The 26025-nt window shown below is 47.1% G+C and overlaps 1 protein-coding gene across 2 annotated transcripts in view; it reads left to right on the top strand.

The window, feature by feature from the left end:
- The window catches only part of LOC146812897 (ovostatin-like), a 433862-nt gene that overhangs the window by 80725 nt on the left and 327112 nt on the right, over nucleotides 1-26025 (top strand). For both annotated transcript variants that reach the window (XM_085619963.1, XM_085619962.1), the window contains exons 6-8: nucleotides 7655-7820; nucleotides 14009-14093; nucleotides 15621-15819. In XM_085619963.1, coding sequence (XP_085476089.1) covers nucleotides 7655-7820; nucleotides 14009-14093; nucleotides 15621-15819 — 450 coding nt within the window. The remainder of the gene's footprint in view (nucleotides 1-7654; nucleotides 7821-14008; nucleotides 14094-15620; nucleotides 15820-26025) is intronic.

Genomic DNA, 26025 nt, shown 5'->3' with positions numbered 1-26025 from the left:
GCTGTTATCTCTGCCATCCAAAAAGGAGGCTAACAGTGCCAATGCCCTACCCTGGACCCCAAACTCCTGAAGCCTTCGAAGCAACACCTTGTGATTAACAGTATCGAAGGCAGCCGAGAGGTCCAACATCACCAATACTGCTCGACCTCCGCGGTCTACTATAGCCCGTACATTTTCTGCTGCGATCAACAATGCTGACTCCGTGGAGTGCTGGGCACGGAAACCGTGCTGAGATGAGTCGAGCAGATCGTGGGCTACCAAGTGTGCCGTAAGGGCACGGTTTAGTTCTTTCTCCAGAATCTTCGCCCCCATGGGCAGGGCAGAGATTGGACGATAGTTTTTCAAGACGAGAGGGTCTAATGTTGCTTTTTTTAATAAAGGTTTAATTATTGCCCTCTTCCAACAAGACGGATAACGCCCAGATTGCATTGCTATGTTAATTACCTGGGACAGTTCCTCCGCTATCAAGTCAGCAGCCAAATGGACCACAGATGGGGGGCAAGGATCCAGAGGTGATCCTGAGTTTGTTGAGAGGATCAGCCTCTGAGTTTCCTCCACCGTAATTGAGGCAAACTCACTGAGTTCTGTGTCGTTCCTCATGCCCAAATCCGGCCCTACCTTTCCCTTTCCTAGGCTGTAACCCAAGCTGCTGAACTCATTATATATGACCTGGACCTTCTCTTGGAAATATACTGCCAACTTTTGGCACATTTCTTGGTCCGGTCGATAGTTGCTGTCCTGGGGAGGTTTAGCCAGCACTGTTATAGTTCTAAACAGCTCCTTGGCCGAGTTGCCGGCATCCCTGATTTTGGCAGAAAAATAAGCACTCTTGGCTGCCACTATCGCATGCTTGTAGGCTGCAAGGGTGCTATTATAATGTGCTTTACCCTCCACGCTATAATCCTTCCTCCACGACCGCTCCGCCCTTCTACATGTGGCCTTCCAGGTCTTGAGCTCTGCGTTGTACCAAGATGCACTTGGTTTAGTTCTCCTAGTACCCAGTGACTTCTGAGGGGCTACCATTTCCACCGCCGACTCCAGCCACTCCCTGAAGTACAGTGCCGCCTCGGAACTCTCATTAGTATGGACAGGACGTGACCCGGCCAATATAGGGAGTAGTTTTTTTGCAGTCACCTGAGACCATAGTCTGATCATACGATTCTCTACTCTGTGACCTGAGGAAATAACTGATATCCCAGTCATGATAGTGAAATTTACTACCTTATGATCAGACCAGGGGAGCGCCATGATATTGACCACTTTCAAGGCCATATTATTAATAAATATGCCATCTAGGGTATGTCCACCACTGTGCGTGGGACTAGTGACTATTTGGTTAAAATCAAGCGCCGCTAAACTTTCGATTAACGTGGCAACCTCGGATTGATTCGGGAGTTCTAAATGATAATTGAAATCGCCCAAAATCATAAACGGATGATAATCCACTCGAGACTCTAAGCAATGCATAAGCAGACCTGGGAAGGTGGACTTAGGACCTGGTGGACGATAAACTAAAATCCCGCGGAAGTTATACATATTGGCCACATAAATATTGAAAAACATTGCTTCCGCGGCAAGGTCCAGGTGTGTTTCCACCCGAATTTTCAGGTGTGATAGATGAACAACAGCTATTCCCCCCCCTTTCTTCTCACCTCTATCTTGGGAAGAGACAACATACCCACTCGGTAAGGCAGTGTTCCAGTCAGGACCGGACGCCTCATCCGACCATGTCTCAGTTAAAAAAACTAAGTCATACGCACCACTTTCTATCAGATCATGAATTTGGTAAGTATGCTTATGCAGCGACCGGACATTCACCAGAGCACAGCTAAGCGACTGGAGTGGGTGGCCTTTCATCAAGGGGGGGAGCATTGCTTTACTCTCAGTCCTGAACTCTCCGGCTTTCTGGCCGGTCTGTGGGGACCTCCCGTCGTCCTTCCTGATGTTGTTCCAAACCTGGCCCTCACACTTGGGGCAGGATTTTAACCATGAATCCCTCTGATTAGGATCCCAATTGTGGGGTCTACATACAGAGTTATCCATATCAAACAACTCCCCTCTGCTATACAAATGCAAGTCGCGAGGGGCAGGGGTCCTGGCGCTGGGCGTGGATCGGGCGCGGACGGGCGCAGACGGGCTTGCCTTTGGCGCGCCTTCGGCACGCCGCCGGCGCGCCCGCTGCGCGCGCCCGCTGCGCGACCGTCCCAGCACCATATTTATCGTGCCCGGAATCACGCCCCTAACTGACACGTCAATCCCAGGTGCAATGCGGGCCCGCCTACAGCCGGGTCCGCTTGGGTCGAGTGTCGGTAATTAGCGGGGAGAAGCAAACAAGAAGAGCCTTCCCGGTAAGAATACTCGCGTGCAAATAGGCAATGTGCAAAAATGCTAAGCTAATTCCACAATGTTAGGACAAATGTAGACGTTTTTTTAAAAAAACACACATCAGCAAATATTCATTTAAAATCAGCGCAGGAACATAATTTCAGTAAAAGCAGTCTTAATAAAAACACCAGAGTAGACAAAGGCCAAGCAGAGGTACTCTCTACGAACCGCTGCGTGACCGTCCCAGCGCCATATTTATCGTGCCAGGAATCACGCCCCTAACTGACACGTCAATCCCAGGTGCAATGCGGGCCCGCCTACAGCCGGGTCCGCTTGGGTCGAGTGTCGGTAATTAGCGGGGAGAAGCAAACAAGAAGAGCCTTCCCGGTAAGAATACTCGCGTGCAAATAGGCAATGTGCAAAAATGCTAAGCTAATTCCACAATGTTAGGACAAATGTAGACGTTTTTTAAAAAAAAACACACATCAGCAAATATTCATTTAAAATCAGCGCAGGAATATAATTTCAGTAAAAGCAGTCTTAATAAAAACACCAGAGTAGACAAAGGCCAAGCAGAGGTACTCTCTACGAACCCGGGCGATCGTACTCTTGTCATGCGCATAGCCGCCTTTCATAGCCGCCGAGTGCAACACACATCGATGTGCCGGAGCCCTTCTTAGCGGGCGTCGTGATGTCACCGGGTTTCCTAGTAATGTAGCTTTCCCTGATACACAGTCGGTTGACGTGTTTGCAGCAGCAGCCTTTTAAACGTTAGTGTTCAAAGCTCCAGTGTGACCAGGCACAGTCCAGTCATACCAGGGGTGCACAAAGTCGTGCTGTTGGAAGCGACCCACCGTACCCTTAGTTAATTCGGGGGCACCTCACGCAAGATTGTGAACTTCTCGGACATTTTGTTGAGCCTCCAACCTTCCTGCGATTCAGCCTCCCTCACACCCCCAGAGGGGCTGCAGACAGTCCCCGGGGGCTAATCCAGCCGGGCGCCTCCTTAGCAGTGCAGGGCTTCGCAGAGCGCGATCAACTTTCGTTGCTCAGATCCAGCCCCCCTCACACCCCCAGTGGGGCTGCAGACAGTCCCCGGGTGCCGGATCTAGCCGGGCGCCTCCTTGGCAGTGCAAAGCTGCGTTTGGCACAGCACTCGCCGGCAGCCGGCTGCCACCTGGCTGCACAGAGCTGGTGCCTCTAATCCCCCAGGGCCCTACTTCCCACAGTGCAGCTGCACGATGGGGTTCAGGCTACCACTGCCGCGGGTCGCCCTTGTGGGGTTGTTGCGGGTGCTACAGGCAGCGTCGGGGTGTCCAAGGTGCAGCCGTCACGTGTGGAAGCTCTGGTGTGGGCACCTGGGGCATAACTGAAAACAGCCAACGTCGGCGGGGGGCTGAAGGCTTTTCTGATCATGGTGTGACACTATATCTTAGCCAGGTGCTCGAAGTCTGCGTGGCAGCTTCCACAGCCTTATTTGGCTCCCGTTTACTCAACACACTGCCCGCCATTTCTAGGCCTCCTTGTCTAAGCGTCCTGCATTGCTCTCGAGTTCTGAAACCAATAATGGAGTCATTGCATTTCCTTCGTAGATCTCCAGTATCAAGGCTGTTGGCGTGGTCGCAACCCCTTTTGCACTAGATTTCTTCCCAACGTGATTTGTTCTGCTGAGGGCCCATGCTCTGTTCAGCATCGTTTATGTGGGATTTGTGTGCATTTTGGAAACAGCATCTGTCAATTAGTCCTGTGAGGATTCTCTTATTTTATCCCGTTTCTTTCTGCCTCTACTTTCTCTTTGCTCCCTCACTGTCCCTCCTCTCTGCCTCCTGTTATCTCTTTTTCTTCTGCCATCGCTCTCTTTCTTTCGCTTGTCTCCATGAGCCACTGGCGCTCTGTTGTCCACCTCTCCCTTTATCGCCCTCTCTCTTTCTTTTTGTTTTTCCTCCTGTATTTCTTGCTCTCGTTTTCTCACTCCCTCCTACAAACTTAAGTATTAGCCCCTTGCACCGAGTTCTTCCTTTCTCCCCCTCCCTCTGCGCCTCACCAGGTCATTATTTTACCACATTGCAAAATACCTTTTCATCGCATTTTCAAAACTTTGACCTATTGGTGTTGTAAATGACAATGCCTTTTATTATTGCAGGTTTTTTAAAATATATAAATGAAAGGCATTGTCATTTACAATGCCAATAGCTCAAAATCTTGCAAATGCGAGACCTATTGCGTTGCAAATGCTTGTTTTGCTACTGTTATTGTAAGCTAAAGCCGGCAGTATCCAGAGAACAGCGTGGCTTCTTTTTTCTATTTGTATTCTTTTAATTTATCTAGCATATATTGCTTAGCTTGTGTGTTTTATTGTGGTTGTGTCAGAGGATGAATACAAAAATCATCAAAAACATAAAAGGTGATGCAAGGACAGCATACAATTTGTCTGACCACTGGCAATCGTTCGGGGTAGCATCACAACCCTTCGTTATTTTGCTCACCTTGCCACCTCTGTTTGGACCTACACATGTGCAAATGAGCCTTGACCCTGCTCCTCATGGTAGCAGTACCACCCAGCCCGAACTCCCAGGCCAGGTCCTCAACAAATTGTAAACACAAGCAACCCAAAACTGGTTTCACCGTGATAAGGGCTCTTCAGCCAGGTATAACTTGGTTTTAGTAACACAGTGAGCAAGGGGCACTTGCCTGGGCATATCCTTGGCACTTAGGGTGGAACATAGATCACACAAAAGGGGATGGGATAAATGCTTGCTATTTGTCTAAGTAGTAGCAGTAGCTGTCGCTCGGGTAGCATCCCAAACCATCGTTCTCCACCATGCCACCTCAGTTTGGACCCTGCCATGTGCAAATCAGCCTTGACCCTGCTTCTCCTGGGAACAGCTCAGCCCGAACTGCCAGGCAAGGTCCCCACCAAACTGAAAGACAAGCAAACGAGGGCTAGTTTTGCCCTTGTAAGCCCCCTTCTTACTGCACCACTGGATCAAAGCTACACCCGACTGAAGAGCCTCAATTAAAGCAAAACCAGTTTGGGTTGCTTGTCTTCTGGTTCAGAGAGGGCCTGTCATGGCAGTTCGGGCTGAACTGTTCCTATTGAAGCAGGGTCAAGACTGATTTGCATATGACTGGATCTAATCTGAGGTGTCATGGTGGGCAAAAGAAAAATGTGTTGCAATGCTATCCTCGGGGCCAAAAGCCATGTGTTTTAAAAAAATATATATTTGACCACAAATTTGCAGAGGATCTGAAAATCAATGTAAAAAAAAGAAAGTGTGGGCTGTCATGCAACTAAAATAATACTACCCTGGTATGGACCATGGCCTGGGGATGGCTGCGCTTTACAGAATTTAGGATCGGGGGCATGGTCGCCCCTAAGCCGCTGCGAAGCCCCAGGGATCCCATATCCTGGGCCGACATCAATATAAACTGGAGGAGGGCGTGCACCCACCCCCTCTGAGCCTGTAAAGGCCCTGGAGACTTCATCCTCTGGGCCGAACATAAATGAAAGGGGCAGGGACAGGAGCGTAGGCAGGAAAGGCATGTCTTCTCCCAAACAGGGGGGAAGCTCTAAAAATGCCCTGTGGGTGGATGCAGACTGTTGTTTTCCTGCTCGCAAGAGCACAAGCAGGGATACTCAAATTGCTTGTACCTGAAGGGAGCAAGCAAAAACAGCTGCTCCCTCTGGGCAGATTCAAAGCCGGCTCCCTCTGCACCCAGGATGTTGGGAAGCCAATAGGGCCACGGGGGCCCTGCTGCAGCCTCCCACAGAGTTTGGTATGGGTTCCTCAGGTGGGCACTGGTGCACCCACTTAAGGCCCAAGCAGATGGGGTCCCTGGGGCCAGTATTGGGTCGCGGACGGGTGCTACATGCCCCCTCCCAATTTAAACAGAAATTAGGGCCTGTGGATGGGGTCCCCAGGGCCCATACATTCCCCCAAAATACAAAACAGGCCCTGGTGATGGGCTCTTCAGGGCCCATAGAGGCTCAGGGGTGGATTGTGCACCAGCTCATCAATTAAATAAAGCCACCCAGAGGATGGAGCCGCCAGGGCTCTAAAGGCTCCAGGGGGCATGTGCCTCACAATATTAAAAAATAATAATTACCGGCTCCTACCTGCACCCTTGATGGGTTGGCCAAAGTTCATGTGCTGCCGGTGGTTGGCTTCCTAGGGGGCTGCCCGGGGTAGGGTTCGATGGGCCCTGTGGCCAAACCCATGCCACACAAAACCAAAGGCCGTATGTGGTAGTGGGTTGGCTGCCCACGTAGAGTTGGACGCAAGCCTTGCCACAGCCCAAGCCCTGTAGCCATCCCCACGATGGTCTTCAGCCATCCAATTGGGGGGGGGGGGGTTAATTGCTTTACTTATGGTAATACAAAACGCTAGAAATGCACTGAAAAAAACAAAGGTTTAATGAAAGTTATAGTTAAGAATTGTAATTATTTCTTACTCTACATGAAAAAAAAAACCTCCAAAAATGACTGAAAATAACAAAGGTTAAAGTAATATTGTAGTTAGGTGAAATTTACCAGTTATCGATATCTCAACTAACTTTAACTTATGCCCTAATGTAACTATATCTTGCACAATCACCATGTACTGCTAATTACCCCACATATCACTCATGACGTTCCATGAGATCATTGATATTATCACTGCAACATTTGATATGACATAATTGATGACAAAACTGCATAGCGGGGCGTAACATATCTATTTGTATGCTTCCCCTTAAATATTGGGTGTGGGAGGGTAAAAGTATTCGTTCCAATGCTTCACTCTTTTCTTGAAAATGAAGGGCGGCATTGAAATATCCTAAAGCAGTCATATTTCTGTGCTTACTCTCCTAAGCAGAGGGAAAGCATAGAAAAAAATCCCTAAATATTTTATAGCAGGATACCTATCATTCCACCTACACTCTTAGAATATAAAGAAGGTGCATTTTCAACTGTCTCAAATGCAAATTCCCCAAATCTTCTGGGAGTGACTCTATTATGTCCTCGAATATTTAGGATATTTAATGCCACCCCATCACTTTCAAGATGAGGCACAAAAATATGGCTACTTTAACTGGACACAAAAGTATATCCTTACTAGGAGAGGCATAAAATTACACCTACGCATAACAATATGGCATTCATTAGTTTTTGTATGCCTCGACATCACTTTCAAGGGGAGGCATTGACATAAAGCTATCTCTCTAAATATATGAAATGCATGTGTGTTTGTATGCCTCCCCTTTGGCTCTAGGGAGCATGGAAACACAAACACAAGGAAGCACAAATGGTTGGAGAACAGGTTTCAAGAGGTTTTTCTTTTCTCCCCAGGACCCATTTGGGAATGTTCTGAAGCGAGAGACAAACGTGGAGATGCAGGACACATTTGCTATGTTCAGTTACCCGGTTCCATCCGAACCTTCCACGGGGTTCTACCAAATGAGGGCAATTCTTCCTACAGAAACAGTTTCCATGTCCCCTGAGGTTCAACGTTATGGTATGTACTTGTATAGCGAGTTTAGGGTGCGCAGGCACCTTCTGGAACACGCACGAGTCAGCTTGCACAATACAGAAACGGATGAAGGACACAGAGCTAGGGAAGCACGTGTTAGCATGCACAGCAGAGAAACAGGAAGGACAAGGGGCTAGGGAAGCATGTGTTAGAATGCACAGCAGAGAAACTGAGGAAGGACACGGGCTAGGGAAGCACGTGCTAGCATGCACAGCAGAGAAACTGAGGAAGGACACGGGGCTAGGGAAGCACGTGTTAGCATGCACAGCAGAGAAACTGAGGAAGGACACGGGCTAGGGAAGCACGTGCTAGCATGCACAGCAGAGAAACAGGAAGGACAAGGGGCTAGGGAAGCATGTGTTAGAATGCACAGCAGAGAAACTGAGGAAGGACACGGGCTAGGGAAGCACGTGCTAGCATGCACATCAGAGAACATGAGGAAGGACACAGGCTAGGGAAGCACGTGTTAGCATGCACAGCAGAGAAACAGGAAGGACAAGGGGCTAGGGAAGCATGTGTTAGAATGCACAGCAGAGAAACTGAGGAAGGACATGGGCTAGGGAAGCACATGCTAGCATGCACAGCAGAGAAACTGAGGAAGAACACGGGGCTAGGGTAGCACGTGTTAGCACGCTCAGCAGAGAAACTGAGGAAGGACACGGGCTAGGGAAGCACGTGTTAGCATGCACATCAGACAAACTTAGGAAGGACACGGGCCAAGGGAAGCACGTGTTAGCATGCACAGCAGAGAAACTGAGGAAGGACACAGTCTAGGGAAGCACGTGCTAGCATGTACAGCAGAGAAACTGAGGAAGGACACGGGCTAGGGAAGCACGTGTTAGCATGCACAGCAGAGAAACTGAGGAAGGACACGGGCTAGGGAAGCACGTGCTAGCATGCACAGCAGAGAAACAGGAAGGACAAGGGGCTAGGGAAGCATGTGTTAGAATGCACAGCAGAGAAACTGAGGAAGGACACGGGCTAGGGAAGCACGTGCTAGCATGCACATCAGAGAACATGAGGAAGGACACAGGCTAGGGAAGCACGTGTTAGCATGCACAGCAGAGAAACAGGAAGGACAAGGGGCTAGGGAAGCATGTGTTAGAATGCACAGCAGAGAAACTGAGGAAGGACATGGGCTAGGGAAGCACATGCTAGCATGCACAGCAGAGAAACTGAGGAAGAACACGGGGCTAGGGTAGCACGTGTTAGCACGCTCAGCAGAGAAACTGAGGAAGGACACGGGCTAGGGAAGCACGTGTTAGCATGCACATCAGACAAACTGAGGAAGGACACGGGCCAAGGGAAGCACGTGTTAGCATGCACAGCAGAGAAACTGAGGAAGGACACAGTCTAGGGAAGCACGTGCTAGCATGTACAGCAGAGAAACTGAGGAAGGACACGGGCTAGGGAAGCATGTGTTAGAATGCACAGCAGAGAAACTGACGAAGGACACGGGCTAGGGAAGCATGTGTTAGCATGCACAGCAGAGAAACTAAGGAATGGCATGGGGCTAGGGAAGCACGTGTTAGCATGCACATCAGACAAACTGAGGAAGGACACGGGCCAAGGGAAGCACGTGTTAGCATGCACAGCAGAGAAACTGAGGAAGGACACGAGATAGGGAAGCTCATCCTAGCATGCACATCAGAGAAACTGAGGATGGACACGGGGCTAGGGAAGCATGTGCTAGCATGCCCAGCAGAGAAACTGAGGAAGGACACGGGACTAGGGAAGCACGTGTTAGCATGCACAGCAGAGAAACTGAGGTAGGGCATGGAGCTAGGTTAGCACGTCTTAGCATGCACATCAGAGAAACTGAGGAAGGACACAGGCTAAGAGAAGCACGTGTTATCATGCACAGCAGAGAAACTGAGGAAGGACACGGGCTAGGGAAGCACGTCCTAGCATGCACATCAGAGAAATTGAGGAAGGACACGGGCTAGGGAAGCGCGTGTTAGCATGCACAGCAGAGAAACTGAGGAAAGGCACAGGGCTAGGGAAGCACGTGTTAGAATGCACAACAGAGAAACTGAGGAAGGACACGGGCTAGGGAAGCACTTGCTAGCATGCACAGCAGAGAAACTGAGGAAGGACACGGGGCTAGGGAAGCACATGCTAGCATGCACAGCAGAGAAACTGAAGAATCACACAGGTCTAGGGAAGCACGTGTTAGAATACACAGCAGAGAAATCAACTGAGGAAGGACACGGCTCGGGAAGCACGTGTTAGCATGCACATCAGAGAAACTGGGGAAGGACACGGGCTAGGGAAGCACGTCCTAGCATGCACATCAGAGAAATTGAGGAAGGACACGGGCTAGGGAAGCGCGTGTTAGCATGCACAGCAGAGAAACTGAGGAAGGACACAGGGCTAGGGAAGCCCGTGTTAGAATGCACAACAGAGAAACTGAGGAAGAACACTGGCTAGGGAAGCACTTGCTAGCATGCCCAGCAGAGAAACTGAGGAAGGACACGGGGCTAGGGAAGCACATGCTAGCATGCACAGCAGAGAAACTGAAGAATCACACGGGTCTAGGGAAGCACGTGTTAGAATGCACAGCAGAGAAATCAACTGAGGAAGGACACGGCTCGGGAAGCACGTGTTAGCATGCACATCAGAGAAACTGGGGAAGGACACAGGGCTAGGGAAGCACATGTTAGCATGCACAGCAGAGAACCTGAGGAAGGACACGGGGCTAGGGAAGCATGTGCTAGCATGCACAGCAGAGAAACTGAGGAAGGACACAGGGCTAGGGAAGCACATGTTAGCATGCACATCAGAGAAACTGGGGAAGGACACAGGGCTAGGCAAGCACGTGTTAGCATGCACATCAGAGAAACTAAGGAAGGGCACAGGCTAGGGAAGCACATGTTAGCATGCACAGTAGAGAAACTGGGAAAAGACATGGGGCTAGGGAAGCAGGTGTTAGCATGCGCATCAGAGAAACTGAGGAAGGACACAGGTCTAGGTAAGCATGTGTTATAATGCACAACAGAGAAACCAACTGAGGAAGGACACAGGGCTAGGGAAGCACGTGTTAGCATGCACAGCAAGGAAACTCAGGAAGGACACGGGGCTAGGGAAGCACGTGCTAGCATACACAGTAGAGAAACTGAGGAAGGACATGGGTTTAGGGAAGCATGTGCTAGCATGCACAGGTAAGAAACTGAGGAAGGACACAGGTCTAGGGAAGCATGTGTCAGAATGCACAGCAGAGAAACTGAGTAAGGACACTGGGCTAGGGAATCACGTGCTAGCATGCACATCAGAGAACCTGAGGAAGAACACAGGCTAGGGAAGCGCGTGCCAGCATGCAGAGCAGAGAAACTGAGGAAGGACACAGTCTAGGGAAGCACGTGCTAGCATGTACAGCAGAGAAACTGAGGAAGGACACCAGGCAAGGTAAGCAAATGTTAGCATGCACAGCAGAGAAACTGAGGAAGGACAACAGGCTAGGGAAGCACCTGTCAGCATACACAGCAGAGAAACTGAGGAAGGACACAGGGCTGGGGAAGCACGTGTTAGCATGCACAGCAGAGAAACTGAGGAAGGACACATGGCTAGGGAAGCTAGTGTTATCCTGCACAACAGTGAATCTGAGGAAGGAGTCAGGGCTAGGGAAGCACGTGTTAGCATGCACAGCAGAGAAACTGAAATAAAACGTAGGACTAATGAAGCTTTTCCTACTTAAAATTGTTTCCACTTCAGTGCAAGTTAATGGAGAAATTAAACTTCCTGGTTGTTTTTTAAATGCCTCTTACCTGGTCACCAATGTTTGCTAGGGAAGTCTGCATTAGCATGCACATGTGAGGATTTGAGGAAGGCCACAGGGATAGGATAGCCTCCGTTAGGACGACAGCACAGCAGAGAACCCGAGGACGGTCGCGTGGTTATGGAAGTCTGTCCACGCGGCTTGGGAAACTCGCACTAGAGCGCTTTGACACCAGGGAAACTTAGGAGGGGCTCAGGACTAGGGAGAGCTTGGAAAGCAGAGAAAGTAAGGAAAGACACAGGATTTGGGAAGCCTACATTAGAGAGTTTGCACAGGGGAGGGAAGACACGTTAAGAAAACCTCGGTTAGAAAGCATGCACAGCCGAAGGGCACAGTACAGCAGAGATGCCAGTGAGCCGGGTGCCAGTCTTTTCTTGAGGGCAAGTCCTCAGGAGAAGGACGGTGCCTTTCAGCGGGTGATCACAGAGCAGCAGGTCTGGACCGTTCTTTGTTCTTGCTCAACAATTTGTGAACATCAGAGTGACTGTGTGAGAGGGAGGAATGGGAGGCTGTGAGACATATAAGATTCCTGTGCAGTCTGGGCCCAACGCTCCTACACCCACAAAATGAAGTTCGGAATCACTTACTGGACAGTCATGTTGAGGCCAAGGTTCCGGCCACTGACGTATCAAGCTAGATTGCCAAGTTCAGAATGAGCAAAGTGAGACTATGAAATGTGTGTGTAGGTCACTCAGGTGCCAAAGATAGTTTCCATACAGGAGGCCTTTGAGATCTGTGAACGGTGACCTTCTCTGCATGCACAAAGTCAAGCGGGGGAACAACCTTTACAATGCAACTTTTACAACGCACTACCTTTACAACGCATTTTTTACAACGCATAATCCATTACAACGCATGACATTACAACGCATGACACTACAACGCATTTTTAAAAACTACCTTTACAACGCATTCCATTACAACGCATACTACCATTACAACGCATACCATTACAACGCATAATATTACACTACACTATCCAACACTTACCCTACTGTTGCACCCCCTGGAGTTAGAATAGTAATTTTTACCCCTATACTATCCAACACTTACCCTACTGATGCACCCCCTGGAGTTAGAATAGTAATTTTTACCCCTATACTATCCAACACTTACCCTACTGTTGCACCCCCTGGAGTTAGAATAGTAATTTTTACCCCTATACTATCCAACACTTACCCTACTGTTGCACCCCCTGGAGTTAGAATAGTAATTTTTACCCCTATACTATCCAACACTTACCCTACTGTTGCACCCCCTGGAGTTAGAATAGTAATTTTTACCCCTATACTATCCAACACTTACCCTACTGTTGCACCCCCTGGAGTTAGAATAGTAATTTTTACCCCTATACTATCCAACACTTACCCTACTGTTGCACCCCCTGGAGTTAGAATAGTAATTTTTACCCCTATACTATCCAACACTTACCCTACTGTTGCACCCCCTGGAGTTAGAAAAGTAACTTTTACCCCTATACTATCTAATACTTACCTTAAATGTAATTTAATATTATGCGTTGTAATGGTATGCGTTGTAAAGGTAGTATGCGTTGTAATGGAAATGCGTTGTAAAGGTATTTTTTAAAAATGCGTTGTAGTGTCATGCGTTGTAATGTCATGCGTTGTAATGGATTATGCGTTGTAAAAAATGCGTTGTAAGTGCATGCGTTGTAAAAGTGTGCGTTGTAACGTCATACATCCAGTCAAGCGCGCTCACTCAGGCGGATGCTCCACTGCCCCACCAATCTGGAACTCACTGTCCCAAATATCTGGAACTCTCTACAAATCTGGAACTCACTGCCCCAAAAATCTGGAACTCACTGTCCCAAATATCTGGAATTCACTGTCCCAAATATCTGAAATTCACTGTCCCAAATATCTGGAACTCACTGTCCCAAATATCTGAAATTTACTGTCCCATATATTTGGAACTCACTGCCCCTAGATCTCCACCTTATTGATGCTCAATCGACCTCGAGCAAAGAGCTCCAAACTTTGTTCTTCAATGTGTAACTCTGGGTTTAGTTTCAGCCTGCCTCTAGTTTTGACTCTCAGCACCGAGATGTCCTGGTGGCTAAACAGAAAGCGCTAGAAATAATTGAGAGGTGGAACGGATTGCTCAGCGATTTACGGTGCACGATTATTGCATAGTGTCGCGTGTAGCCGGGCAGGGTGAGCGCACACTGTTGCTGTGTAAGTTTGTGCCTACGCGTGGCTGTGGACATGCAGTGTGTCTGTGTGTGTGGTGTCGCATGTGCACACGGCTGGTGATTGTTTATGGTCGGTGTAGGATTTGGTGGTGGAGTGTTTGAGTGTGGGCTAACATTTGAGGAAAGGTCTTGTCTTTTTTGCTGCAATATGTGGAAAGGTGATCTGTATTTCTTTTTCTCCCTCAGCTTTACCAACATTTGAGGCTGAATTAAAAGCGCCGTCGACTATCAACATTCTGGACGATACTTTGGACATTTTTCTTACAGGAAGGTATGCGCTCTGTTCGCTTCACTGAACAAAATCTGGGGAATTGAAGAGCATTTGAACCTCCTTATGGGAGACCTCGTAGTAGCTAAGAGGGGCACATCTGCACCCCCAGCTGAGGCCAGGCTCAAGGGCCTGAACTCCTGAATGTCGGATCAGAACTGGATTTAGGACTAGATCTAGCGCCCTTGGAGATGACATGTGAGGCTAGATTCAGTGCATGGAGAAGGGGGTGGGCGGATTCCAAATTGTTAGGGGCAGATTGAAGGGTACGTGGATGATGTGAGGACAGAACTGTGCAAAGAGACACTTGAGGGAACTCTCACTCATACTGTCAACTGTTTCCTGTTGATATATGAAAATAAATACAATATTTTATTGAACGTAAATTGTGCTGTGAAAATGTATTGTCCACAGAAAATCACAGTTGTCATAACTGAAATCCCTGAACATAACTAACTGGATTTATTTGGGCTCCAGTTCAACCTCTCTTCTTCCAATTACCACATTAAGTTGTTCATTCTCCCTGTGCCAAACTGCACAGTTTCTGTACACGTCTAGAATGTGCGTGGAAGTCTCCTGCCTCAGCTGTGTATCCATGGTGCAGTTTTGAGGTTTGTGGAGAGCAGCCATGTTTTTGTTCTCAGTCCTGTTATCAGAAAAGCACAATTCTCTCTGGTCTAGCATTGACTTTCAGTACTATTTCTGGCCACGTGAAGGGGGCAAACAATCTTTAAAGAGCCCCCACCAACCAGCCTCTAGACCAAAGCTAACTCTTCCTGTCTTTTATGCCTTACGCTTTCGCATTGTTCTCCCAGCATGCCCGCGGATTTTGGTGAATAGATATTCAGAAAGGTGCCAAGGCCGGACTGGCGGTACCGGCATCGGGCGCTTCCCCGGGAGGCTCGGAGGTTGGGGGGCCAGTTTGGTTACTAGGGATCTGTTTCGCTACTGGGGGCCGGTTTTGCAGCAGTATCGTCCACCAATTAAAACCCAATTAGCAGGCCAGCAGAAACCACTCTGACTCACTCTCTTTTCCAGCCTCCCTGTTATGGTTGTAAAAGCTTCTGCTGCAAACTTCCTTGTTTATCCAGCAGTTTTCAGCAACAATAAAAGTGTCAAATTATCTCTGATGATTAATCTTCTTGCTGGAGATAAATGGGAGTTTTGTTTAGAGGTGGCTTTGACTCATCTAAGGAAATACAGAGGGTTGATATTCCTGCTGGAAAGAACATTCACCGCACAACATCACAGTGTTTTATGTTTGAAAGCTAACAAAATGGAATATATCATGAAATATGTGCCGTACAAAGTACTATTTTGCCATTTTTTCAGAATTTCATGGGTGAGACAAACCCCTACCCCCTACACATTCCCTCCCTCCCTCGCTCTCTCTCTCTCTCTCTCGCTCTCTCTCTTTCGCTCTCTCTCTCGTATTTTTGAAACGGTATGTTGCATCTTGCTGAATGTGGGGCTGCCCCTTGAGGTTGCCTTCTCACTAAGACTAAAGCTGTCCTCTCCTCTTCTTCTCAGATACACTTATGGAGAGCCCGTGGGTGCAAAAGTTGACAGGTCGGTGGATGCAAAAGTTGACAGGTCGGTGGATGCAAAAGTTGACAGGTCGGTGGGTGCAAAAGTTGACATGTCGGTCTGCAGGAAACCCAACTCCTTTGGCCAAGAAGGAACCTGTAACTTCAATCCGAATGGGATCTGTCGGCTCAATCCTGGCTATGTAAGTAGCGGAGGCCTCTGATGATGCCCGTGAACTCTCTTTGCATTCCTCCCCTTCCCTACTCCCTCACCCTTGACTCAGATCTCCAGTGGAGGTCCAGGAGATCTGGATCCATGCCAGGTTTTCAAGCTAGCCAGACTAATTACATGCAACTCACAGTCACTGCCTATCCCAAAAATGTTGCACACCCCTGCTCTGGCCCACATGGACCAGGAACCACCCAGCGGTTAACCCATAATAAGAATCTTTCTGTCTAACATCACAAACTGTGCCCCTGAAGCATATTGTAGCCTCAGGTAGACCTTATTTTAGGAACTATTTCAGTGCATCCCTCGGACACCACATTCAGCATCCCAAACACTGCAGGCATGGAGTAGGAACCCACTGGAATGTTTGTGACAAAGCAGCAGAATGTTTTGGGAGGGGGTGCTTATTCTCTCATCCACTTGCCAGTGCATAGATCCAGATGTCTCGCCCGAAGGGCAGCCAGGAACTTGTACTAGCTGTGTCCTGGATGGGAGAAAGTGTTTAATGGCAATCTGAGTTCTGGGAAACACTCAGATCTTGCCACCAGCCTCAGCAGCTCACCAAGCAGTCATACACCCTACTTGTCACACAAGTTGGCAAAGAGATCTAAGCGACAGGGCGTTATTTTTTCAGCCTTGCCCATAAGTAGAGTAGGTCTTTGTATGTGTTTGCAATAATAGTGAGGATTTACATAGCACACAATACAGATTGTATCATTGTTTGGAACCAGTGCTGGAACTGCAAAAAAATGTACTCCGGGAACCCATAAATTGAGAGTCAAGATGTAGCAGGGGAAGGGGGTGCAGTCCATAGGGGCAGAGTTTGAAAAACAAAATCTGACATTCGACGTATACATATTTTTTCAAAAAAGTGCTGCAAAGAAACTGAAAACAAGGACATCTGAGAAGGTAAATCGATTCTAGATTACTAGATTAGTCACCAGAGACTGCATTTTAAAATATCACAAAGGGTTAAAACACCTGCTGCAGAGACCATTGTGTGCCCGGTAGTTTTGATTGGATTATAACAGCGGTGAGATTACTACAGTGGTTAACACAGTTCTGGAAAAGGTCTGTGTTATGTCCAGTCACAGATTTGACTCAAAGTAGCTTAGTGAGTTAATGTGCCTGCTGCAAAGCACATCGTGTAACATGCAGATCACAGATTTGTTTTTATTTGGTTAGATAAGTGTCCTACTGCTTTTGGCTTTGAGCTCATTTTTTAAATTCCAGTTGTCAAGACAAGAATATCTCTGTGCTTATTGAAATATAATTTATTGAAATGTATATGATGATATAAATCGCGTGTGCCCCAAAAACTATAACCCCTGGTGCCTTTGATTGAGACTTGCTCTTATTCCCCTTTCTTGATACTATTATGATTAACTTCTACAAACAGATGTTGCCTCCTTGTCCAAGCTTAAATATGATTTGGAAAAACGTTTTTGTGACATTAGTGACATTTGTAGGGGGCATGATTTCCTGGTGTAATTATTTAAAACTTTGGAAAAACAACAGCAAATTGCGTGTATTAGAGCTAAAAGCACAAGTGCCCCCATCAACAGCAGCTTAATTATGTTCGTTTGTGTTGTTCCTGTGCTCCTGCAGTAGGATTTTTACTCTAACGGACTCGAAATGATGTGACGTTACAATTGTTTGTAGCAAGCTTTATGCAAAATGCTGGAAATGATGCCTGATTATACTGACTTAACGGAATGTCACCCGGGAGGTGACGCATTCGCCTCGCAGGGCTCCAGGCAAGGGCTGACGTCTTGGGTGGGTAAGGTTAGCGGACCAGGCCCCATGCCCCGGATATCATTAAAGGGAGCGCTGGCGCGTGCGCGCTCAGAGGAGTCCTCCTGAGGCTTGAGCCGGGAGTGACGTAGGTGGGGTCCAATAGATTGGATCTTCGCGCTATACTATGGTTTGAATTGCTGCTCCTCTTGATTATATTTGCATATACTTTGAGATATTGCTGTATTGCACTTCTTTGTGTATTGTTGCACATATTGCGAGGGGGGCTTTTTATAAGAACTATTTTATTATTTTTTAAAAAAAGGGGGAGTTCAAGGTGCACATTGTTTTTTTTAACAATTACTGTGGCATTACTGTGGGTTTTAGTAACACTCGCACCTAAACACCCTTACCTGCTTCTGCTCTCGGGAGGTGACGCATTCGCCTCGCAGGGCTCCAGGCAAGGGCTGACATCTTGGGTGGGTAAGGTTAGCGGACCAGGCCCCATGCCCCGGATATCATTAAAGGGAGCGCTGCGCGTGCGCGCTGAAGGCGCGCCAAAGGCAAGCCCGTCTGCACCCTTCCGCGCTGGTTCCGCGGGCAGCGCCAGCCCCCCTGGTCGAACCATGAGAGACAAGGATACAATCCACTACTCTAATGAATCTCTAAAGAATCTTAATCCTGGTTTTTCTGAATTGAAATGTCACAAATTCTGCATGGAGGATATACACCCCCAGAAGAAAGAACTCTGTCTAGGTTGCAATTCTTGGTTGCCAGATTTTCTGATTAAACCCATAAAGACCATACGGGAACAGGACCCAACAACCCTAGCTGATGGTCCCTCTTCCGCTCGGAAATTTGCCCTACTAAATGCGAGATCATTGGTCAAACATAGTCAGGAATGCGCTTCCCTTATTGAAGATGAAGGGATCTGGGTCGCATTCATCACAGAATCCTGGACGGATGATGCCTCTGGACCTGACTTGGTCAAAGCAACACCTCTCAACTACCAATGCTATACTCTAAACAGATGCCACAAAAAAGGTGGAGGCCTGGCTATCATTTATCATAACTCAATTTCGGCTTCTTTAACCCCTATATCTATAGAAGAATGTGAAGTCTTAGAGTTCTGTCTTAATATATCACATCACTGCTCTCTCAGAGGCTCTCTCATATATAGGCCCCCGGGTCCCAGAGGATGTTTCCCCACCCACGTAGGTAATATAATTGAAAGAAGTATTAGTCTTGACTCCTATACCATTTTAGGAGATTTCAATTACCATTTGGAATCCTCGTCGACTGAATCAATACAGCTAATAGACCTAATGAAAAGTGCCAATCTAGAACAACTGGTGAATGAGGCAACTCACAAAGCAGGCCACACATTAGATGGCATGTTTTCGAATAATCGGAACCTAATCGTGCTAAATACCCTACCTCTGGCATGGTGAGACCATTTGGCAGTTATTAGTGAACTCAATGTGCCCGCTCATGGGGCTTCAAAAACATTGAAAAAAATAAACTCAGCAACTCGAGCCTGGAATAAGATACATTCATGTGATCTACAACAATATCTCACCTCAACTCTACCATCGATGCCAAAACATTTAGATGAAGCCACCAATATCTACACAAATTGGCTCACTGCTGCTGGAAATACACTGGCACCTTTGAAGCCCCTTCCCTTAAACAGACAACAACCTTCGGCCCCCTGGTATTCTTCTGAACTCAGAGATCAGAAATTGGTGTGCAAGCACTTGGAAAGAAAATGGAGGGTGGGCTATAAGGACAAATCAATTTATAAAACTAGCTTATCAACTTATAAATATTTACTGCAAAAAACAAAACAAAACTACTTTACAGATCAAATTAATACAGCTAAAAACTCCTCTAAAGAGATTTTTAAAATAGTAAAAACCCTAGCCCAAACGCGTGCCCCACCAATTCAGGCCAGTCAAGAACTGTGTAACAAAATAGCTAAAAATTTCTTTGATAAGGTAAATAATATTTTTGTCTCCTTTTCTAATTCCATTAAGGAAATTACTCAGACTTCAGTTCCTTCACAATGTGATTCCTCGACTAACAGCCCTTCCCTACAGAATTTTGCCCCTCTAACAGAATCTGATACATCTAAGCTAATTTTGAAGATAGTCAGGCTCCCCCTATGACCCATGTCCAAATAGGGTCTTTTTATTAGCAGTAGAACCTATTTCAAAAATATTGACCCCCATTTTTAACAACATGTTTTTAGACGGATACTTTCCAAAAAGTTGGAAACATGCGTCAATTCTGCCACTTTTAGAAAAAACCCAGTTTAGATGTTAATGATCCAAACAACTTTAGCCCCATATCAAGAATCTCATTCCCAGCAAAGGTCGTAGAGAAGAACATTAATGGTCAACTAAACAAATTTCTTCAAGACCATCAAGTCCTGGATCCTACACAGTTTGGATTCAGAGGGGGTCACAGTACCGAAACTGCTCTGCTAAAATCCACAGGTGAGATTAGAAACATCATAGACCAGGGAGGGAATGCCGCCCTGATCTTGCTGGATCTTTCAGCGGCATTCGATACCGTGCATCACGGTATTCTGATGAAACGCCTCATTGACATAGGGGTTAAGGGCTCAGCCTGGAATCTCCTCCAATCCTTTCTTATGGATCGAGTACAAACTGTATCATTGGAGGAGTTCCAGGCAGAATCATTTTCTCTGCCCTGTGGAGTGCCCCAGGGTTCTTCTCTGAGCCCGACCCTTTCTAATATATATGTTTCCTCTTTGGCACCACTTGTGGAACTATTTGGGTTCACACTAACCTCCTATGCTGACGATACCCAAATAGTGGACAACCTGTTTCCAGGTAACATGCACATACACCATCAAAACTACAATACTGTATGTCCGCGGTGGGAGACTGGATGGCAAAAAACTGCCTAAAACTCAACTCCAATAAAACGGAGGTTGTTCTTTTTGGCAATAACCCTAATTGATGGTCTCCTGGCTGTTGGCCGACAGATCTTGGCCAACTCTCTACCCCGGTAAGGAAAGTAAAAAATCTTGGAGTATGGCTAGACGACAAACTGAGTGGCAGGGATCAAGTGAATAAAGTTGTTTCCACTAACTCTTATATACTTAAATCATGTAAAAAAATCATGCCATTACTCCCAAAAACAGCACCGCAAACGGTGATCACTGCTCTCATTATGCCAAGATTGTATTACTGCAACAGTCTTGAAATACCGGGTTTTTATATGACCCAGCGGTGCAGGGGAACACACCCTAAGACTTCGGGTTCTTCCTGTTTCAGACCCACAGAAACACAGAGTCTTCTCGGTGAAGTCAAAGATCGTATTTATTGGCTGCAGACCAATTACAGGTATCCGAGAAGTACAGACACGGTGTATGTTCTCAGGAGACTGCTCTCTCACCGAAAACCCATCTTCTCTTATATACAAAATATTACGCTCTGGGCAACACCGCCCTTCTCTTGCAGTTGGTCATTCACATATCTTACTTCAAAGGACAAGCAGAGTCATGATTACAATCCCACATTTCAGTCTGTCAAACCCATCATTATTTACCCAGCAATGCTCAGATCCCTCATCAGATATCAGCGGACCCCAATAAAACCGGGCACCTCCTCCTCGTAAACAAGCCATAAAGTAGGAAGCAGAGTCAGGTGTGAAAGAGATTTAGGCAGGGCTCGTGCGGAATGAAGTACTTTATGATGTGTCAGACCCTGATGGTAATCGCATTTGGCCGCGGGAATGAGCAACTGGCTGGACAAGCCTGACCTCGGGCAGCGGAGTCAGTTTGCACAGGTCACGAAGAAGTCACTGAAGGTGTACGTGTCTTTTCAGGCCTATGCATGGGCTTCGTGTATTGCCTATGTGAGGGCAACAAAAATAGCTATCGTACGGAATGGAAGTCGGGGGTTCGATATTAAAGTCATACCTACAGTGCATTCATTGCCTATACATGATGTGAATACTTAAACGTACCGTATTTATAGTACGCGGTTCACTGGCAAAGGAAACGACATGGTTGGGCTATGTCTAAAACAGGGTACCAAATTTTCAGAGTACCACAGACCCTCCTTTTGCCCTTACATGGGCAATAACCATTCTCCTGTTAATCCGAATCCAGGTCTATATTCACGAAGTCATGGAGATGTTGCTGTAGCATCATCTTATTACTCAGCTCGTCTCTTGATACGTGTCTCCTCATACACGATGTGACACAGAGGCTACATAGCACAGGTGCGCATTGCAACACAGACAGAGCAAGAACAGAACTGATAAGACCGTTCCAATGACTACTAGAATTTTCCAACTCCAGTCGGATACCAGTCCCCAGAGCCATCCCATCAATGACCAATCTCCTTTATCCACATGGATGGATTCGGAAATCTTGTGTAGTTTTGAAATGGCCTGGAAGACTGTCGGAGCGTTATCTGGTATGAAAATACAACAACTTGATTGGATCACTCTGCATACCCCACCACGGTCGGCAAGTATGACATCTAAAACCATACGGTTCTGCAGCATCATAAGGCGGTCCGCTTGGAGCTCAGCTGTCAAATTACCAAGGGCACCAGCCGTCATATTAATGGTGGATTCAACCACACGGACCAGTTGTCTTAGGTTTCTACTATTGACCATTGGTCCCCAAAACGGCAGGAGACCCAAAAAGAAGTCTCCTGCTTCTTGACCAGCAGTATCTTCCTGACTTACAACGCCTCTTACAATTCTGGTTTTGTGGTAATCAGAGGCGGCGGTAAATGTTGGCGGCAACAAGTTCGCAACATCACATGCGCCCGAGAAATCCGGGGGCAACCATGTGTATGCTCGATCGTGACAAACGAAGTATGTACCCTTGGCAGCCAAAAATGCAGGGGAAGACTGTGATGGGAAAGCGTATGTTTCAGCACAGTCACTCTTCCCTAGTTGCGCTCTTGGATTCAGACCATTGCCTTGTAAACAAAACCGACCCACGTGGGGTACTACCCAAATTGGAGATGGATTCGCACGTTGCTTTTCGCCCAGACTTATCCTGTATCCCGATGCATTCCAGCCCACATATGCTCGCAATTCATCCTTAGGAATGGATGTGTAAGCATCAATATCCCTACTCATATCTGCAACTCCTCTCATCAAGGCTTTGTTGTTTGAGCTAGGTTTAGTGGAACGTGGTGCTCTCGGGGAATAAGTTTCGAGGGCATAGAGGAACATAGTCTGGAACGCCCATGATGACCCATTGTAGCTAAATGGCAGCACCAAATATGGGATGCCCTTGTCAATGTTATGTGGCATTAAGTCGCACACCCAGCAATTCGTCTTATTTATAACTAATTGGTGTTGATGCAGGAGTTGGATGAACGAGTTGTTTACAAACTCTGAACGTCTAGCTTGTTCATGTTCGGGCAAGGGGTGAAAAGAGTGTAAAGAAACAGTAGGAGGAGATATGGGTTGCATAGTGGGTGCGGGCAATACTTGGAAAGACAGTAATATGGATCCTGCAGAACATATTATCAAACTAAACAATGTGAATAAACATAATACTATAAAACGTTTGCTTTTTACCACTCTGCACATTTTGATCTTAAAAGTCACTTCCTCAGTAAGTCTCTCCGCATTGAAAAACTCCATCCTCTAATCGTGCTGTTCGCGGCGGTTGAGTGTCTTCTGCTAAGGAATATGCCTGATGGTCCAGAGGAACGCCCTAGACCAACCAGAACCGTTGACCTAGCGTCTCCGGCTTGTACCCCAAAGTCTTGGCACCGCGACCCTACAGCTGAACCCGGATGGTGGTTCGAAAAACAAAAATCAAAAAAGTTCTTCAGATCGGAGAGCTGCAGTATCAAAATTAGCAAAGAAAGGAAGGTTTTATTTGTCCATAGATCTTGACCTCAAGTTGTATCTATTTTCCCAGGTACTGTCTGGTCCTGAAATAAAAGTTCAGGTTCGGAAGTGTCTAGTCGAATTGACGGAGGCACAGTCTCTTGCAAAATGTCATCGCTGTCTTGTTCAGATGTCGTCCCCTTTACGCGAGCATCGCTAAAGGGAATAAAACGAGGTACAGTCTCTGTCTCTGAGTCAGCGATCCCCTCCTGGACCCACTGGTCATAAGGTAAAGGCAAAGGAATCCGTTTGCAGTGGGCTCCGTGTACCCAATTCTTTTTCCCCTTCACTCGAACCGCTGATCTTGTCGAGAGAAGGACGAGATGGGGACCGGTCCAGCGGGGCTCATCGTTACTTTTCCGCTGGAAATTCTTCACCAGCACCCAGGAGCCAGGATTGATAGGGTGTCCTGGTGTTTCAGAGACCTGAAGCAGAGTACCGTGAACCTGTTGGTGTAAGACATGCAATTTAGAGGTCAATTCATACAGATAGTCAAGCAGTACTGGGTGTTCAATTTCGCTAAATTTAGTTGGTCTTGGCACGCCCCAAATATTGGCCGGGCGGCCAAAGACGATTTCATAGGGACTAAGTCCCACTCTTGAATGGACAGTCATTCTCGTGGATAGGAGTGCTAGGGGTAAAGCATCAGGCCATTTAAGACCAGAGCTTGCTTGTATTTTAGCCAACTTAAGCTTGAGGGTGCCATTGTAGCACTCCACTAGTCCAGCTGATTGGGGGTGATTTGCAGCGTGGAACTTCTGCCTAATACCTAATCCTTCACACACATTCTTCATCACGCGACCAACAAACTCACTCCCATTATCACTCCAGACCATTCTCGGCATTCCAAACCTAGGGAAAAACTCTTTTACAAGGACCTTAGCTGTGGATAAGGCTGTATTGTCTTTCAAGGGATAGGCTTCTATCCATCTAGAGAAGGCGCAAACAACAACAAGTACATATTTTAAATTGTTGCACCTTTCCATATGGATAAAATCTAGCTGCAAAACCTCAAACGGATACGTTGGAGGCGCGAAATGACCAGCTGGAGTTGGCGTTCCTCTACCAGGATTGTGTTTTAGGCAAACCATGCAATTCTTTACTACGTTTCTCGCACACTTGGGAATTCCCACATTTTGCCATACTGGAGCCAACAATTTACAAATTCCTTTCACACTTATATGCGCCATTCCATGAGCCATGGTCACCACTGCAAGTACATACGCATCAGGTAGCAACCATCGCCGGTGTTCTGTCAGATCAATCCAACAACCATTTTCATCCAACTTACCCTTGCTTTCTCTCCACACACTCAACTCACTCTCTGTAGCTTCGGCTTGGATAGATTTCACACTTTCTATTGTGTCTTCGCACATACCTACATCACCAGCCCATCTTGCAGGACCTGCAACATACATTCGATTTTTCACATCTTTCGCTGTCTCTTTCGCTGTTTCATCGGCAAACGCATTATCACGACCAACATCATCCGTCACTTTCTTGTGTGCGCTGCATTTCATAATCGCAACTTGCAATGGTAATGTTAATGACTCTAGGAGGTCATTCACCAATTGACCATTCAGAATTTTAGTTCCATGAGAAGTCAGGAACCCACGTTCTTTCCACAAGCGCCCAAAGCTATGGGCCACGCCAAAGGCGTATTGGCTGTCAGTGTATATGTTTACTTTCATTCCCTTTGACAACACGCATGCTCTTGTAAGTGCAATTAATTCTGCCGCTTGGGCTGAGCCATGCGGTATTCGTGCAGTTTCAACAATCGTGTGCAAAGTCGTGATAGCATATGCAGCAGTTGTGTCGCCATTTGGAAGCTTGAAACATGAGCCATCCACCCATAAGGTACCATCACATTCAATCAGAGGGGTGTCTTTAAGATCCACCCTTCTTTTCGTTTCATCTTCCGTTCTGAACACACAATCATGCTGTTCTGTCTCATCCATTTCTGTCGCAGTCGGCAATAACGTAGCTGGATTCAATGTGTTGCATCTTTTTATGTGTACATGGTTGGCTAGCAATGTGAGTTCATATCCTGACAATCGAGCACTAGTTAAGTGCTGTGTCTTGGTCCTGTTTAATAGTGTGTCTACTGCGCGCGGGACCATTACAGTCAATGTGTTATTCATTACTAACCCGGCAGACTGCCGGATAGAGGCAGCTGCTGCCGCTGTGGCTCTTAAACAACTTGGCAATGCCCTCGCTACCGGATCCAAAGTCGAGGAAAAATATGCGCATGGACGCGGTCTGTCACCAAAGGGCTGTGTTAACACGGACAATGCGCAACCTTCCCTTTCATGCACATATAATGTAAAAGGCTTACTGTAGTCAGGGGTACCCAACACAGGGGCTGAACATAAAGCCCTGCGCAGTTCCAAAAAACTACTCTGACATTCTTCCGACCACGGGACAGGATTCGGTGTGCCCTTACACGTTAAGGCTATCAAGGGTTTTGCCAGCAAGGAGAAATTCGGGATCTAGTGCCTACAGTACGAGGTTATACCCAGGAAAGCACGTACTTCTCTTTGCGTTCTAG

This window comes from Triturus cristatus, chromosome 7 (assembly GCF_964204655.1).
Source record: "Triturus cristatus chromosome 7, aTriCri1.1, whole genome shotgun sequence".
In the NCBI taxonomy this organism is placed as follows: Eukaryota; Metazoa; Chordata; class Amphibia; order Caudata; family Salamandridae; genus Triturus; species Triturus cristatus.
Note: the sequence above shows the minus strand (reverse complement) of the source record. Positions and strands in the feature narration are given on the sequence as shown.